The following is an 18025-nucleotide window of genomic DNA, read 5'->3' on the forward strand; positions in this document are numbered from 1 at the left end:
TTGCGGGGTAAAACAGTAGAACCGTTCAGAAGATAATTTGGGGTAGGGTAATTTTGTCGTCTGTGAAAGGAAAAAAGCGCAGTTTTGTTAGTGTTTAAGACCATCAGCCATCTACGACACCACTCCTCCAGCCTTAATAGATCAAATTGAAGAACATTATTATCTGCTGCGCTATTAATAGAACGGCAAATAACACAATCGTCGGCGAATAAGCGGATGTTTGATGAGATATCATTAGGAAAGTCATTGATGTAAATTAAGAAAAGCAGAGGGCCAAGAACTGTACCTTGCGGCACACCAGAGAGTACGTCAGAGAGTGAAGAAGATTTGTTGTTGGCTTCAACAAACTGCCGACGATTAGTGAGGAAAGCCTGTATCCAGTTGAAGACGAGCGGGTAAGATTTAGTTGTGAAAGCTTTAGTAGTAGGCGTTTGTGAGAGACTTTGTCGAAAGCCTTCTCGAAGTCGATGAAGAGAGCGTCAACAGGTATGTTAAGGTCTACATTAGCACTTATGTCGTGAAGGAATAAGGCATGTTGAGTGTCATATGAAAGTCCTTTTTGAAATCCGTGCTGGTTAGGGTGAAGGAACTTAACAGATGTAAGGAAATTTGTGAATTGCGAGTAAATAACGTGCTTCATAATTTTAGAACAGATGCTGTTTAGAGATATGGGCCGGTAGTTAGTAGAACCTGGCTTTGGAACTGGAACAATCTTACCCACCTTCCAATCATGAGGGACAATGCTGGATGACAGTGACTGCTGAAAAAGGTGGGACAAAATAACACTAGTGATTTCCTTGGTGCTTTTGAGGACTTTGGTACTGATGCTCGTTTCTGGGTATCCCGCTGATTGTGAAGCAAATAGAATTAAAGAGAGCTCTATTATTTCGGGCAAATCCAGTTGGGTCAGCTATGAGACAGACCGAAAGCCTGGTGCGCTACTTGTTGTGACTCGTGAGCGAGGTGCAGTCTGAAAACGGAATGGAATCTGCAAGACGCATACCGGTTTACCGTAGCCCTCCTGCGAACCTCGTCCATTTCATTTCTCCATTCTGCCTGCTATCGTTTATTTCCGCTGCCCCAGCTCAGGCGCATCAGTATCGATGGCTGATGCCGGGGCTAGCAAAAATATTTTCCTCCCTTTTTATTACTATTTTAATGAACCTATTACTACTACTACTCCTGCACACGCGCAGTGGAATTGTTGTGATTGTGGAATTGTGGCCACTGCGCGTGCGCAGGAGGCGTTCGGTAAATCGGTATACGTCTATGCTAGTACGTCATGGGTATGCTAAAAACTTCTGAACACTGCCAAATGTAAACGCAATCTTACGCCATTCATTGCGTAGTGATCTCTGAGCCTTTCGCCTGTTCCACTCCTTCTCGCAGTGACGGGGAGCTGAGCAAGAGCGCCGACGCCAGCATCCAGATGTTTCTACAGCGGAAACGCCGAGGCATGGGGCACATCGGGTGCGTATTTTTAATGGGTGCGGAAATAACGGGAGCTCTCGTGACGCAGCACTTCCGGCTTCTTCGTCTGTTGCATTTCGCGGGGCCATCTTAAAGTTACGCGGGGCAGCCGAGTATGGTTAGAATGGACAGAAGGTGAAATTACTGCCACCATGATGAATGAGATGATCAGATGAACGGTTGCCCTACTAATACAACAGGGGTGACTTGTTTAAATCATCAAGCCTCGAACGGACAGACTACATAAGAATTTATAACTTTTATGCCTGCCGTGCATTGAGAGATACTAAGCGCTAAAGCTTAGGCTCTGCGCGTATATGTAGTGTGAATCTGAACTTTGCTTTTGAATTTATCTGGCGAGCACGAGGGTCCGATGCCTTGAGCTTGTCATTGTGTGAATGTCGCGGCGGTTTGTAGTGTGTCCTCTGTGTCACCATCACTCCCGTGGGTGGTCCGCAGCAGCGTGATGTCATCGACATAGAGGGTGTGCCGGAGGTGTGGTATTGTGGCCAGTTGTTTTTCGGCGAGGGGGAGCATGGTCATGCTGAAAAGCAAAGAGGAGAGAACTGAGGCCCGAGTGGATTCGACTCCTATTGTGGGAGTAAGGAGGTGTTGCGTGTCAGCAATGTGGAGCTCAGCAGGGCGGTTGGTAAGGGAAGCTCATATATAGGGTACGTACGTACACCAATGTAAACGAGGGGAGAACGCAGTCATGATTTTCTGAAGGGCAACGCGATCAAAGAATTCGGACAAATCCAAAGCCAGGACACTCTTTGTGTGGCCCGGGATGACCGGTTCAAAGTTGTCGGAGGTTAGCAGTAATAACGTATTCTGCGCCGACAAATGGAGACGAAAGCCCATTATGCTGTGGGGGTAGAGGTTCTGGTCCGTCAAGTGTTGACTGAGTCTCGACAGCACGACGTGTTCGAAAAGATTCCCGAGACACGAAGTAAGAGAGATTGGGCGAACGTAGAATAGCGCGAGTGGCTTGTTTGCTTATGGGATGAATATAACCTCAGCGTGACGCCAAGACAGGAGCAGGGTGTCCTTCGTCCATTATTTGTTAAAGTAGTCCGTAATATGGGTGACCGACGACCATCCAGGTTGCGGAGCTTGGAGTTTGAGATTTTGTCGACACCAGGAGCGGAGGGAGTACGGAGAGTCAGAAGGGCCACTCAGACTTCCGCTTCCTTAATCTCGAAACTGGGGGTGGAGTTTGGTTGACCTGTGTACGGAATAGACGGCTTTGCCCGAGGTCTGATACACAGGTTAAGACGTCCCACGCGTCGTGTTTTCCCGGGAGCGTATCCACATCTTCAGTGATCGGCCGGCTTACCGAGCCGAGAGACAGCTTTGCCCATCACCACACTCCTCCGTAGAAAATTACCAGCAAAGTTTATGGCGCCGGCTCCAGACACCAAGCCTCCCATCCTTTTATATTAGGTCCTGTTACCACAAAGCCCGCACCCACCCCTCCTGCACCCTCTGCAACCACCCCACTGCCACCCCCGCCCACATCTTATTCCAATGCCTGGCGGATCATTCGCCGTGCGGCCTGGAGTACCTTACCACCTGAGAGCAATGGCAGACCCTGCTACGCTCCGAGGACAGGTACAGCGGAAGCCCGCCATGGAACGGGCTGCCGACGTCTTGAACTGCAGGCACATCATAGCTTGATTGCAATGGGGCCGTGCGAGGGCCCAGCGGCGTGCCCCAATTTCCTATGAATAAACAGTTTTTACAACTACTATTGCTACTATTATGTTTCTCGGAAATGATGAAAAAGAAATCAGTATTTGAGATTAATCAAATACTCGAAAAATTCTGAATATTTAGCAGTGATGTTAGTGTGACCGTGCCAGAATAAAATGTCTGGCCAAATTTTTGGAACATCGAGTTTAAAGTTCAAAGGATAACTGCACAGAAGCTTATTACGTATACGCCCTCTTCTCTGCCTTTTATCGCTTGGACCGGTAATATTCGGACGCTAATAGTTGGACGTAGTGTGAAATTCTGTTAGCCGGCTTTCCGCATATCTCACGGGATGAGAACTTGATGGTCAACCACACGCTACGAGCAATTGCAACAAGGTAGGGCGTGTTATATGTTTTTTTTGTCTTCCATAATTTGCTACACACCTAATGACTCCGCTTATAACACCTGTTTTTCCGCTTTTAAAACTATTCAAACCTGTGCTGCGCCACACAGCTTTAAACAACTGTGACACGCCGCAAATCCTACTCGCTGTATTTTGCATAGGGATCCCCAAGGGGGGCGGGGGGAGGGGGGAGGTCGAGGGGTTAATTATGGCAAGTGGTAGAGTGAAATGAGTGAAAAATGCGCCCATCGTTAGGCTCATTGTAACTAACGCTCCTGTGATAAGTGCATAATGGCAGCCGTGACGACCACAGTCAGACCCCTGTCGCCAGGTGAGAAAATAGCTGGGCCTCTTAGTTTCGCTTTCTGAACTTAGCCGCCCTTTTGTCCTGGTGGATATGGCCACGCATGTGCCACCCGTCCTAACCCAGCAGTGCGCCGCTGGCAAACACTCTAATGGCGCGTCACTGGTCATTGCTCCCTTACTTCCGCTTTCTTTTTCCAGTACGCAGAAACTGCGCGGTCCTAATCGGCTTCTCGCCGTGCGTGCAACGTATTCTCATCGCGATGCTTAACCAATTTTCTCACTTTTCGTTGTTTCGGCAGATGGCTGGAGGAATGAAAGAGGCTTGATCTTTCTATAATCAGGGCATTTCTTCGGGTCTCCTGAAGTCCTCGTTTATTAAGGCTTTAATACCGGCCATTTTATCTCTACCTGCTAGTCATGGGTCACTCACATGTTTCAATTTGTTACTCGTTTTGGTTTACCGCAGTACATGAGGCAATCGTTATAATATGTAATAAATTGTATGCACTTCTGCGCACGTCATGTTTTTTTTTGTATTGTGCTGGGTCGTTTAGGTTTGCTTAAGTCGGATGCAAAGAGGATATTGACTTTTGGTGAGAAAAAAAATTATAGACTGCAATGTTTGCCTACTGTTCGTTTTCGAAATAAGGTTTCGTTCTCAACAGATATTTGGTATTTGAAGGCATCTTTTAAAGCGATATTATTTCCGTTATGCACAAAAGCAGCCTTCGTCGGTGTTGACCGTGCGTTGGCCGTGAGCCAAAATGCTATCGCTTTAAAATCCCGTCTTGGTCTGCTGGAGTGGCAGTTTGTCGAAATTGATTCCTCCAGTGGCGCCAACAGGCGGCGGCCGCCAGAACTAAGTTCGCAGTGACCTTAACAGAACGAATCAGTTTTCTCTCTTGGCTGAATTGCAGTTAGTCGCTGCCTGTGTTCGTTCCGCATTCTTACTTTTTGCTTCGCATTCTTCTGAGTAATCGCATTGCATATTGTAGGTCTTCGCTTTACTTGCCTTCTTAATTACATCACCTAAATGCACGCTACGCTTAGAAAGCTATCGCGCCTTACTCTTCAGGCGGAGGAAAAGTGTCCACCGATTTTTTTTTTACGTGGATCGAAAGAACAGCAGTAACGTTTAACAGTTTAAATTTTACACCGCTCCATTGCCCTTCAGTTTAAAGTAAGCAAAATTCCTCGGCGAGTGTTTGTTTCGTTACTTCGAAATTATAAACTGACGCTTTTTGATACATCGTATTTATCGTTTTTGTGGACAACTCGAACGTCCACATCATCCTAGTTGAGCAACCCTGTGCTTTGCCCTCACAGATGCACCCAGATTTTCTTGCCTTGTTCGTAGAATACAGGATGTTTCATCTAAGTCTTTACACAATTTTTAAAAATAGTCTTTAGTTGAAAGGTTGCTTTTGTCGGCATGGCATTAATTGTCGGTGGTGTAGTAAATCAGAATACAGATAAGAGGTGCTAACTCCAAGGCTGGTTAAGAAAAATTGAATGCTGAACTTTTAAGTATTACTGCTCGGCTCCTTAATTATTCAGAAGCATGTCGACCACTGTATGTAATATCCGTATCAGCTATTAGAATTTCGAAATCGTGGTTACCTTGAGCGCCCAACAAATTCTGGCTACATCGCGCCAAAATACACTCGCTTTCATTGAAGCTTGCAGGCAAAGCAACCACTCCAGTGCACTTAACACGTGGAAACAGACAAAATCTGTTGGGCCGCAGTGCCGAGCGTAAGCGCGTTTTCGAAATTGTAAACACACGGGGCGGCAGAAAGATAGGTGGGCGGATGAGATGAAGAAGTTTGCGGGGATACGGTGGACGCAGCTGGCAAAGGACAGGGTTAATTGGAGGGTGTTTACACACCTGTTCTGGCTCAATATGATATCCGCAACCCCAAAGGCAGAAATAAAAAAGTCAGAACAAATTATAGAAAACAAGATCTGGAAGACCAGGTAATAGACATGCTAAATAGCTCTGCTCCTATTTTAGATTTCAGCTTACCCAGAACAACGTTCAAACGTGAACTGCGGGCAATTTTGTTTTCCGCAGAGATTGTTAAGTAGCAATGACAATGTAAATTTTTTCTCAATTGTTGACTTCTTTTTACGTGTTTTTGTGATATTTTAGCGAATCTTCAATGTGATTTAAAAAAAAATGTCCATAGGGCTTAAGTACAGCCCTATCGACATAGGACATACGTTGCATAGGATGTATACGTGTACTATCTGTAACGCAGCTTCACTTTTTTGTACCATGTCTGTGCTGTACTGCTGTAGGCTGCTCCTTTTGTTACGGGGGCAGAGACCTCGTCAGGTAACCATGCCTTTAGTCTTTGCCACCTGCAGGATGATGTGATATTCCTGCAAAAAACTGACTGACTGACTGACTGACTGACTGACTATCTGCACTGTTCAATCAATAAAAAGGCCTCACAACAGTTATTTCTCCTTCGTCATGCTTTAGGCCCGTGGAATGCCTGCGGCTCCTGCTGTTCGGCTCCTGGATCGTAATCCTCGCCGTCGCCGACAAGCATGTCGGCGTCAAGACCAGCGTTGACGAACTGTAAGCGGCGCAATTATCTGTCGGCTGATAAGCAGTATATTCCACTTAGTCACCCATAACCTCAACAGCTGGAGAGCAGCAGCCCACAGCGCTGGCTTATCTGCTGTTGCACTCGGCTCTTGAGGGAATATTTGAAGCGGCTGCTGAATTCTAATGCACGTAGGATGCATTTGCGGCTGTTTACTGTGCTATACCAGAGCGTGGTAACGAACCCCATGTGATCGAAATTATCCTGTTGTCCTCCACTAAGGCGTCCTTCATAGCCCATGTGCAGCTCTTGGCGGCAATGGGATAATAAGGGGTAATACTAAGTCTGGCTAGACTGTTAAGTTTGCAAAACCGAAACGTAGCTTTTATAAGCCATAAAACGTCTTAGTACTCGTGACGCCACCACGTGATGATGAATAAAACTTCCACTGTTAACATTTTTATGTGTTTTGTCGTGGAACATTATTTCACCTGTTAATGTTAAGCAACTTTCGTTCGTGCTCGTTCTCTGTAGGTAGGAGCTGTAGCATGTGATATGCAGATGAATTTGCATTCACGGTAAACACATTTCCCGGACAGAAACGTTCAACTTGCTTATGTGCGTTCGTTCTGATTATGCCTACAATTCTTGCCAACAGAAACGGCAGGCTGCAGTTGAACAGAACGTACCCCGATTCTTTTCCGCTTACAGTTCACAGAATGCCGTACACGAATGTAAAAATTGTGGTGACCCCGTCTCAATCATAAGAGCAGTCTGCAAGCATACTGCGCAATCAATCGAAACACAGGGGATAATTGACAGCACAATGCTCCGTTTGATGACAAATGCGCATGCGATGTTTCACGAGGATGTGACGAATGAAACAGGTTAGCGCATGTCTGCTATACACGCATGAATAATAGGATCACTCGCAATTTACCTGTACACTTCACGACAGCACAGACTGCACCGAAGGCGACGCGCTCGAGTCGTCTACAACGATGTACAACTAAGTGCGTGAGCGCAGTCAGCAGTTTTTTCTGCAGTCTGCGGCTGCCTCCTAAAGTTTCGAGTAGTTTTCTTCACGCCAGCGGCGCCCCTTTCTACCGTTCGCAAGCGTTGGAACAAGACGCAGTCGCATGCGATGCAGTGGAGAGCATCTGCCTTTCTTTGCGATGTGTGGGAGATTCGCGTAAGACGCATGCAAAAGAGGCCATAAAGTAAGCCGAAACTTAATAGATGACGCAGCGATTGAGTATCCGCCTCGGGCGTAAGAAGTGTATGTTTGGAATAAAGAATGAACTTATCGAGTAGATATGTGTTATTACCTGCGATGAAAAGAGATCAAACACTAGTTATCAATATTAAGAGACATTAACTGTTGTTAGCACCAAGTTTCAATTCGGGAAATGTAGTAGTGTATTGAGGTCAGTGCTGTTAAAGTTTCAGTATTAAAAACACACTCCTCATCAAGTAATGGCAAGCAGAGGTAATGTTGGCAGAATGATAAGTATTATAAATGAGAAAAAACAAGGGTCCAAGCCCTGCAGCTTTGGGAAGAAATGGAATGAACAGGGAAAGAGGTCACAAATACTTGCTTGCGTAGACAACCTGTACTTTTGTTAATAAAAAAATGTTGCAGTGCATTCCATAACTAAAGAATTAAAATTAGGAATTCAAGCCGAGAGCTCATCGAGGTCTCCCATAATCATTCGTCAGGCACCCCCTTGGCATGCTGTGCCTTGTGCTGGCCTACTCGGTGCCCTGGAGCCATCACGGGGCCATCGGAGGCGTCGGCGGCCTCGCGCGGAGTCTGCCCTGGGGCGTCATCATCACCGTCGCCGGCAGCGGCGCCATCTCGCTCGTCGTCAAGGTTAGAGTAGATTTTTAAATATCTAATAAGGGAGTAATTACTCATTGGCATCCAGTCAAGTGTAGCTATGCAGCTACGAAGGAAAGCTATACAGAAACTTCGCAGAAACTTCGCGTTTAAAGAAAAATTCGTCCTGGTCCGGGGTTCGACCCCAGGAGCTCAAGTTCACCGCAGAAGTCGCTCTACCAACTGAGCTAACCAGGACGGCGACACTGTCCAAATCTCAGTTGTCCAGATGAGGCTCATTCACTAAGCTACTGCTTAACATGACAATTCAGCAAAAAAAATGTAGGAGACACTTAAGCTTCATCCATAAGGGTATGACGCCATGGTGTTAATGGGTTATGACCACATAAGCAGTATTGGTCATTCACTGATGGCGCAGTGGCGCTGCGGCTAAGCGATGTGCCTCTGCCCTCCGACGGTAGGTGCTGCTATTGGTCCAGCTGCTTGTCAGGCCCAAGTTTCTCTTCCTAACCAACCTCTCGTGACCAATCGTTAACTGCCACATGCTACTGTAGGCAGTTTGCTCACTATCCGGTGGGCAAGTTGTGATAAAACCACAAGGTCACGTGGACTAGGTGGCCGACCGGCCTCCTAGGTTGCTCTCTGCGCAGTTGCCAGAGTTGTGCTCGTGATGTTTCGCTCACAATGCCGATGCCGATGCGGACAACGCTGACACCGTATTTTCTGGTGAACAGGGGAATAAACGCTATCGCGTTAAAATATGGCATCTTCATGCAAACTTGGAGGCGGCGGATGAATTAATGAATGGTCGCGCGAAGTTTCTTGGCACAACATGAATTGCACAAGTCCCAATGCAGGCAGCAGATGCCATCCCAGGGCAGTGGCGAGCGCTTAACCGCCGCACCACTGCGCCAGAAGTGGTATGACGACTTCCAAGCATCTGTAAATATTAAGTTTAGAACGACCAATTCGGTTCATATGGGCATTAAACCATTAGTTATCGCTTCATACACTTAAGGCGGAGCGTGGGCCTCGCTACGACGGCGACTGCCTTCACGAAGTTAACACGCAGACTAGAAGGGTTGCGGCGGTTAAGTAGAGCCATGTCGAGGTAGAATTGCTAGTGTCGAGGCATCGGCTTACATCACGCCGCAGCGCGCCGCCTGCATTTTACAAACCTTTAATTAAGAACACAAATTCGTACATTGTCGCAGTAATTCACAGCCACGTTTCTGCACGGCTCCAAACAATTTCGCTCCTTTTTGGCGGAACAGCCACTGTACAAAAGCCAATCAGAATGTTTTACGGAAGTTCGCATCGCGAGATTCCTGCTGTTTTTTCAACACGCAGTAAGCTGACGCTTAGCGGCACCTGCTGGCCGTTTATCAAAACTAATTACTCTATATGACGCCGTAGACGCTAGGCGGGACAGGACTAACTTTGCCCCATTGACCCTGTGTTTTGGTCTCAAAGCACCATTTCTTTAGATTCGTGTTTTCTCTGTAAGCGTGCACCACTCAGCTCAGTCCCGGTGCAGGAAGGTAGGGTTTTCCTTGCGGCACATCATTCTTTAATCGCCATTGAATCACCGCTTGTTCACTCTTTCCAAATTATATTTGCAGTTGTCGCTTCGTTTGAAAGTCTTCATTGCGGTATCTAGAACGTACACAAGTTTCAAACAACGTAGATTCATGCGAACACTCTCTTCCAGCGGCCTCCAACTCACTATCCGTCAGGTGCTAACGGGTTTCGTCTCCCCCCCCGCAGGAGACCGGCTTCGGACTGTGGCTGACGGCGCACTTGAAACGCAGCACGGCGGGACTGCTGGTCAAGCAGTCCATCCTGGCCGTGTCCGCCTCGATAGTCACCGAGTTGGTCAGCAACTCCTCAGCCCTCTCCTTGCTGCTGCCAGTCGCCGTCGATGTTGTGAGTATTTGGCACACACTATACTCCAAAGAATATAGGCTTGCGCTTCTACTTTAATTCTTTAGAGCATCTGTGATTGGTCCAGTCCCGCCACGGGATGCATCGTGCGACTAGCGAGTTATTACCCTTCGGAAAAAGGATAAATCTGCAGAGCATGAGTAGACATGTCGTTGTCGCAGCTGATCGAGAGATAGTGCAGGAATGTTTACCCAGTGATAGAAATAAAGGTGACACTATAAAATCATAATAGAGGTGGAAAACAGTTGCAGGATTTATAATCATCATAGAATTTTTATGGAAGCGTATCGTATGCAGCATATAGGTTCCGGCGATTTCAGGAGACTTACAAAAACGATGACCAACAAGAAATTATTATAGGTACAAATTGAAGCACTAAACACAATCACTCAATACTTGAGTAATATATGCCGAATATATCACATAAATAGCATCCGTAAACATTGCATATAACGGATTTATATTACTGTGATAACATTAACGTTGCTACAGTTGTTACCGGAGCCCTTGGCATGTGTACTTCTGTAGGGGGCTGTACAACTACCCCAACCCTAAAATCGGTCAGGCGTCTGGGGAAACCTCGGGCTGTTTCGCTCGTGCACCTGAATAAGCGAACTTAAAGCCCATACAACTGGTGTAAAGTATGTGGCACGCGCGCCAATTCTCTATTCTAGTGGATTTACCGATCTTCATGGTTCAAGTTTCTTGGCGCCTTGTGATCCTTCCAATCTTAGAGGAACCTGTGCTAGATTTGTCATTAGGCGTTGAAACATTTTCGCCTAGTTACGGCCTAATGTTTTCCCGTGTGGCACAATTCATTATCATCCAGCCTGGCTACGACCACTGAAGGACTTCGGCATCTCCCATATCTCTCCAGTTAACCATATCCTGCGCCGGCTGCGGCCACCGTCCCCCGCAGATTTCTTTATCTCATCCGCCCACTTAACCTGCCGAGCCCTGTTATGATTGTATTTTCTTGGAATAAAATGCACTGTCCTTAATGAAGATCGGTTATCTTGCCTTTCTTTACGTGTCCTACTCAACCCCATTTCTTCTTCTTGATTTCGACAAGAATGTCATTAACCCAGTTTGTTCTGTGACCCACCCTGCCCTCTTCCGGTCTCTTTCCGCTACACCTATTATTTTCCTTGCTATACCTGTCTGCGTTTCTCTTAATTTAAGCTCCTTCCTTTTGCTCATCCATTCATACCAGCGCAACTTTGCCGCTGAATCGTGGTGTATTTCCGTGCCTGCAAACTGCCAATGCCTGCTGTGTCCGAGTGATTCATTAGCCACGTTGAAATGCGCAGGCGGTGACGGCGCCCTGCAACCCCCTCTACTTCGCTATCCCTGTGGCGGTGGCTGCATCCACATCGCTCGTGCTGCCAACATCGGGCGTCGGCATCGCCGTGCTCTGCAACATGATCGACGTCGGACCCGTGCAGCTGGTGAGGCGCTTCGCCGAACTTTTTTAGCGGGTCTACATCTGCGGATCTTACCTTCCTCTCCATCACATATACAAAGGAGGCGTGACGTAGAGTAAGACTGTTCTCTGTGAAAAGGAAGCTTTGTGCGAAATTCGGGGCATCAGATCAATAGCATAGACGGTAGGTCATGGACATGGTACCCTCGCGCAAGAAAATTTCGGCACTGATCTTTAAAACAAAAATAACATCGTGAGAATATTTCATCACGGCATCCGCTTTTTATAAAGAAATTGCCAAGTCAGGGCATTGCTAGTGCCGTATGATTGCCTTCACCGTCACCTCAAATTCATGCGTCATTGCTAGTATCGCCCTGATTAGCCAAGAGAAAGTGACAACTTCAAATCCGTAAATTCTAAGCAGAGAGGCTGGCGTAATAAGTACGATAAGGCTTGAAAGTCTGGCTCCTTCTCGTGAAGTGTAATAATATACGCAATTCATTATACCAGGTTCAATCCTGACTACTGCTTATGTAATTATCCTCCTCCTCCTCCCCCGAACTCTCTTATGCGGCCATTTTCCCTCTCCCTAACTGGTCAGAGGAACAAGTGGACCAGTACAGACGTCCATCTATACCACTGGAACCGTGATTTTTAACGATCTCTTTCATTTTCCGTTCATTTGGTCCTCGTTCACTTTTTGCTGTTCCCAATGACGCAGGCTACGGGAGACGACATCACGCTGTCCGTGACAAAACTGTTAATTTCGCTATTTGCTTGTTTAAACAGATTCCGCGCCCATTTCGCACTAGCGGGCCGACAATGACGAATAACGGGGAACGGTGACGCGTTTAATACGCTTGACGGTCTTGACAGACACAATATCGGCCTGCCGCCCTATAAATGTGGCTGGCTTCGGCACCGCGCACATGGCGGATGTGCCTGCAAACGGCCGTTTGCCACGCCACCTGCTGTTTACTTAGTCACACCGATATTTAGCCACGTGGAATGAAATTGCTTGAAAATATTATCCCTGCTCTGCCATTCTGCTTATGCTTTGAACCTGAAACCGCCAATGTCCCTTACATAGCTAGTAGCCTAAGATACGTGCTTCAGTGGGAGCCGAGCTCATCAAAACAGCTCTAAGCTCCCCTGCATAGCAACAGAGCAGCCTTCTATCCAAAAACTGAGGTGACAGCCTGCGAGAATCTGTATGACACCTCCTTTTAGAGAAGCGCAACGTAAACATGCCAGCTAGGTGCCCAATAAACGAATAACCTTCTGCATTTGACGCTTTAGTGGTAATCCAGGTGCAGCAAAAAATAGCCTGGAATTTTTTTGTTGCTATATATACCATGCGCGAATAGAGGGGAGTCAATTACGCGAGGTACACAATAGTGTAATGCTTAGTGTCGGTCTTTACAAGGGCTGGTTTACAGATGGTATTTTCCTTTTCTTTGCCCGTCTCCTCTTTGCAGCTACTCAATGGCTTTGCAATGAAGATCACGGCTCTGATCATGATCCTGCTGACGGTCAACCTCAACAGCGACCTCCACCGGCTGCCGGACTGGATGTTCTCTGAGAACCAGAATTACACGGCGGAATTTTCCTACTAGGCGCCATTGCTACAAGCGCCGCTTGCCTGTCATGCCGCCAGGCTTTGGCCATCCATGTTAATGAATAACGGGATTCGTACAGACACACACACGATTAAATATCGCATTCGTTTTCACTCATTCTACTTTATTAGTAAGCCTTAAAGGCCTAACAGCTATGGTGTTCGGCTACTGAACCGAATGACGCGTAATGTGCACGTTAAGGTTCGAACCCGCGATGGTCAAAACTTTCCGGAACCCTCCTCTACGGCGTCCCTCATTGCCTGAGTCGCTTTGGGACGTTAAACCGCATAACCAAGGGAAACTTCCTTCATAATAGTTGGCGCCCAGCACTCATGAGGCGAGAAAGTCCTTAAACCTTATTCCACACGTACCAATTCAGTGATGGATGCTTTTGAACTAAGAATCCTGAGTAACTCGCTCCGTGCTGGTGTACTCGTGCTGTAATCTTCATAAGCCAGTAAAGTCACTATCACTAGTGTTACGTGCAATGTTGCACAAAAGTCTGTCCTATTGATAGCCAGTAAGCCCTTTTCTGCGCCGATTGCGGGCACCGTAACCGAGCAACTCTCCCAAACTTAATCGCCACACTGGCGCACCTTTCCTAAGCCTGTACTTCGCCGTGAAATCTATTCTCCTGACGTAAGTGCAGAGTGGCAGCTAATCGGTCAGGTTGTTGATAATGCAAGAGTAGGTGTCCACTTAGTTCTGTGGAGGTTACATCCCAGTCTATTAACGGAACGCGTATGAGGTGCGCAAGTTAAAGCGCGGTAAACTGGGACTTAATGCGGCTCTGCAAATATTCTTTTCAGCGTTGCAAAGTGGTACTGTTTGTTGATTTATTGTGCAGGGAATTTCGCTGAATTATTTGTAAGGCTTAGGAACGCACGAAGGAAATATTAGACAAAATAGGCCATTACCGCGGTTGTGGGGATTGCCGCTGATGGCCGCCAGGCCAAGCGGCCTTCGGGGCTCGCTGGCATCAAAGCCTTCAGTGCAGCTCGCATAATGACACCTTATGTATTTGCTCAAGTACTCCAGCACTTCTAGGTCACCTCACCCTGGCGTTGCAATAAAATTACAGAAATTCAATCCGAGTATTTCTTTCCTTTATTGTGCTCGACCTCGCTTTTATAAGTTTCTTTCACATTTGTTTTTCTCGCATTCGCTATTCAGCTTCGTTAATCTACAGACACTTGCATCATGTGCCGCTGCGTGAAGTTTTTGATTCAAAAGGAACGTCACCAGCCACGCGTCATAGCTGGGCCTATCACACGTGACTACACAACCGCGGAAATTTTGAGCATATCGTTGCGGTTTGTTCACTGCAATATACATTCCCAACACGCGTATGGTATAAACTCCGGGGATGTCGTTCCCCGAACTTTGAGGGAAATTCTGCTCGGTGCCAATTTCCTTGGCTTACCGTTCTTAGGATAACCATTAAGTACCGACTTCAGCAGTGAACACTTCACGCCCGGACCGCAAGTATGCGCATCCACCACATCAGCTGCTTCCTGTACCGCAGCTTCAATGTTATCGTTCGACCATCGACTCGTCCAGATCGTGACGTCATCTGCGTACAATATGTATCTGTCTCCCTGTATGCGGTCCAGCATCCCAGGGAGCGTAGCCATGCATCACGGTATTGAAAAGGAAGGGGCTGTCGCGGTCTGTAGCGCGTCCCCGACTTTCCGAAATGGAACGCTATTGCGTGCAGGTTCGAACAAGAGAACAAGAGAAAAAAGAGATCTAAAGAAACAAAATGAAGTCGTATTTATAATTTAAAAGAAAAGGGCCAAAAAGAAACGGAAACGAAAACAGGAAAAACACTACACGCGTATAACACTACAGAATAAAGAGTTCACCAGGTACCCAGCGTCCCAGGTGAAGCGGGCATGCCTTGCAGACAGGATTGAACGCTGGATGATTAACTGCGCCGTGTCGCTGCCGATATGTCGAAGGAAGTGGCGGATGGGAGCCAGGTGGTATTATGAGCGGTGAAAACTGCAGGAAGACGCCGGTGGTCTTCAGTCAACAGTCCGAAGAACTTGGCAGCGGCAGGAGAACCGTAGGCAGACCCCGTCGACGGCGGCCCGAAACGTCGCAGGCTTAAAGCAGGCTATCCAGGAGTGCCGTTCGGCAGCACGGACACTCGGTCCATCGGCTGCCACCTCCACGCTTGCAAGAAACGCAGGAGGCTTGCGTCGGTGATCCAAGGGTGTTAGCGGCAGCACGGACCCAATGTCCCACGGCTGCCACCTCCACGCTTGAATAATCCGGTCTCTGTTGCGCTGTGTTCTCTCGTGCTCGCCACGCTCTTTGTTGCCGTCGCCTCGCACACGCCCTTCGTACGCGCACACGCGCAACGCTGGGCTGGCACGCGCAGCGCTCCGCTGTCCGACGCACCACTGTCCACGGACCGCGTTTACAAATCCTCCGAGGATCATTTGTGCACCTCACAGGGGCACAAGACCGATCCCTGCGGCGTACCCCTGCTTCCTAACAATGTATGCCCCGACTTGAGCTCCACCGTGCGGTTTGACAAGTCTTTCAGATATTCTTATGTGCACCGCTCTTCGCACTTGAATACGTAAATCGCCGCCGCTGCGCGAAACTTCTAAAGGCGGCGCCACGTTCACCTCGTTTTTACGCAATTTTCCTCCTTATGAAAACATTATTTTCACCAAAAATGACATATTTGCTAACAGGTAAGCCTACCCTATCAGTCAACCCTCACTTAGAAACTTCTTTAGTCCCCTTCAAGGCAATACCACCTGTCGTGGTACCACGCTCACAGTTCGCATCTGTATAGCCTGGAATTACGTCTCTGGCAGCCATAGCAATACAATTGGAAATGTTCACCCAAGCTCACATTCATGGTTCGTGTTATAATGGCTGCCCTCGTTCCTATGACTATGATTTTCTCTTAGCAGCACTCAGTATGCATATCCTCATTGCAGGCGACTCGTGCGTGACAAGGAGTTTCTAGAAAGGTGCAAGCGCGCGGTTCCGTTGACGGTGACCAGTTACTGACGTCACTGCGATTTGATGTGCTTTCATAGAAAAGCCGCCAAATTCTTCGACAAATTTTATCCTGACAAGCATGCTATTCTGCCAATAACTCGTTTGCAAGTTACCTATAATTCGACGTTTGATAACACGCACATACTGCCTTCATTTGCCACTTTTAATGCTGTGTTTTTTGCTTTCGTTGGATGTATGTTTTCGCATTTTCGTTTTGAATTTCATTTCTAGCTATTTATTTTGTTACTGTATGGTGTTTGCAGTTGACCTAGTGTGTGCTCTTCAAGATGGTTTGGCTTTTGAAAAACGCTCATAATAAAATGTCTGTCTGTATCTTTAGAGAGGCGACGTCTCTAGGACTCTTGATCAAGTAGCTCTACGCAGACCTTCACAAGGCGACTAAACATATTAAAGGAAGTTAGTCAGCTTCGAATCTCGATCCCAGCATACTTGCTCAGTGGGAAGGATCTAAGATTGATTAGGCGCCGGAGATAGTAAAACAGAATTGGACGCTAAAACAACACATACGCTTGCAGGCCGCACTGGGCACGGCCAAAACAGACTCAAAATCGGAGCCCACGAAAGCGATAGCGAAGCTCGTGCATTAGAAGAGTTTTGCGCCAACAAACAGGTTTCAGAACAGACACATTAGCACGGCACTACGACAGCGGTGTGCAGGCTATCTGTTCGCCAGTAGGGCTAACCCGCCCCCCGACTCGAACGTCGTCAAGGCGAGGTACGAGCGGTCCTGCAACATCTGACACTGAACACAGCGCCCACGGAAGATTCTTGACGCGCATACGGAATCTTGCTAGCTTTGCAGGTGCGAAAAAAACAACCTCCACTCGTACGCTTCTTTTTTTGTTTTGAAAAATTTCGAAGAAAGTTTTTTCGAACACTTGAAACTTGAAAAAGGTTGGAAAAAAGTCGGAGGGGGGTGCTATTTTTTCGGCTGCGTAAAAGCGACGTAGTGGGTTGTATCCGACTGCAGTGTGTCGGCTTTGACCTAAAAGAGCCGCGGTCATGACCACCGTGATTGCGAAATTGTCAGCGGCACAAGAATTGCTGGTTTCTGGTCCCCGGAGCGGACGCTTATCTGGATGATGGGTGACCCTGCAAAAGATATTGCTAGATGGCGCGGCGGCGGGTCGGTGATACAGAGACGACCGGCGGCATGAGCGGGTACTGGACAGAAGGGGGCGTCGCTGCGCGGTGCTTATTGCGAGGGGCGAACGGTGTGCATTTTGTGCTGGAAGCAACGGGCGTCTTCAGGCCGGCTGCTGCGGACGCGCTCAGGTAAGCCGAACCTGGGTGTGCCGAGACTTTCGTGTTTCTGACGCTGCGAGTGGGTATAGGCGCTTTCGTTGCTGTTCGAGTGCGCATAATTCTTGACTGTGTGATTAAAGCTAGAAGCATCCCTCTGCTACCAGTCGTCTCCACTGGATGACGGGCTATTTATGGACCGAGGACCGAAGAATCATGGTCCGAGTGTTGTTGAGGGGAAATATCGTCTTTCCTAGATAGGGGGAGGGGGGGGGGGCTGCTGAAGATATGGTGGTTTGCTCGCCCACATATTTGCACTGGCCGCATTTACAAAGCTGGGCAAGCACTAAATGACTTCTAACGCTAATGTTCACTAAAACCGCTACTGTTCTGATACGAGTGCGCCCTAATTGGCGGCTTATTTGTTGCATTACTTTATGATTTGGATTGTTATTTATTTTTGTCTTGCGCTTGCTGTTTCCT

The 18025-nt window shown here is 47.6% G+C and overlaps 1 protein-coding gene across 1 annotated transcript in view; it reads left to right on the top strand.

Annotated features, from left to right (window-relative positions):
- LOC144102404 (uncharacterized) overlaps positions 1-13333 on the top strand; it is a 36129-nt gene extending 22796 nt beyond the window's left edge. Inside the window, exons 10-15 of the mRNA XM_077635683.1 lie at positions 1390-1470; positions 6363-6461; positions 8149-8302; positions 10037-10195; positions 11524-11661; positions 13115-13333. Of these exons, the coding sequence (XP_077491809.1) occupies positions 1390-1470; positions 6363-6461; positions 8149-8302; positions 10037-10195; positions 11524-11661; positions 13115-13252 (769 nt within the window). The 3' untranslated portion in view covers positions 13253-13333. The remainder of the gene's footprint in view (positions 1-1389; positions 1471-6362; positions 6462-8148; positions 8303-10036; positions 10196-11523; positions 11662-13114) is intronic.
- Positions 13334-18025: the final 4692 nt, after the last annotated feature.

The sequence above is a fragment of the Amblyomma americanum genome, chromosome 8 (assembly GCF_052857255.1).
Source record: "Amblyomma americanum isolate KBUSLIRL-KWMA chromosome 8, ASM5285725v1, whole genome shotgun sequence".
NCBI lineage: Eukaryota > Metazoa > Arthropoda > Arachnida > Ixodida > Ixodidae > Amblyomma > Amblyomma americanum.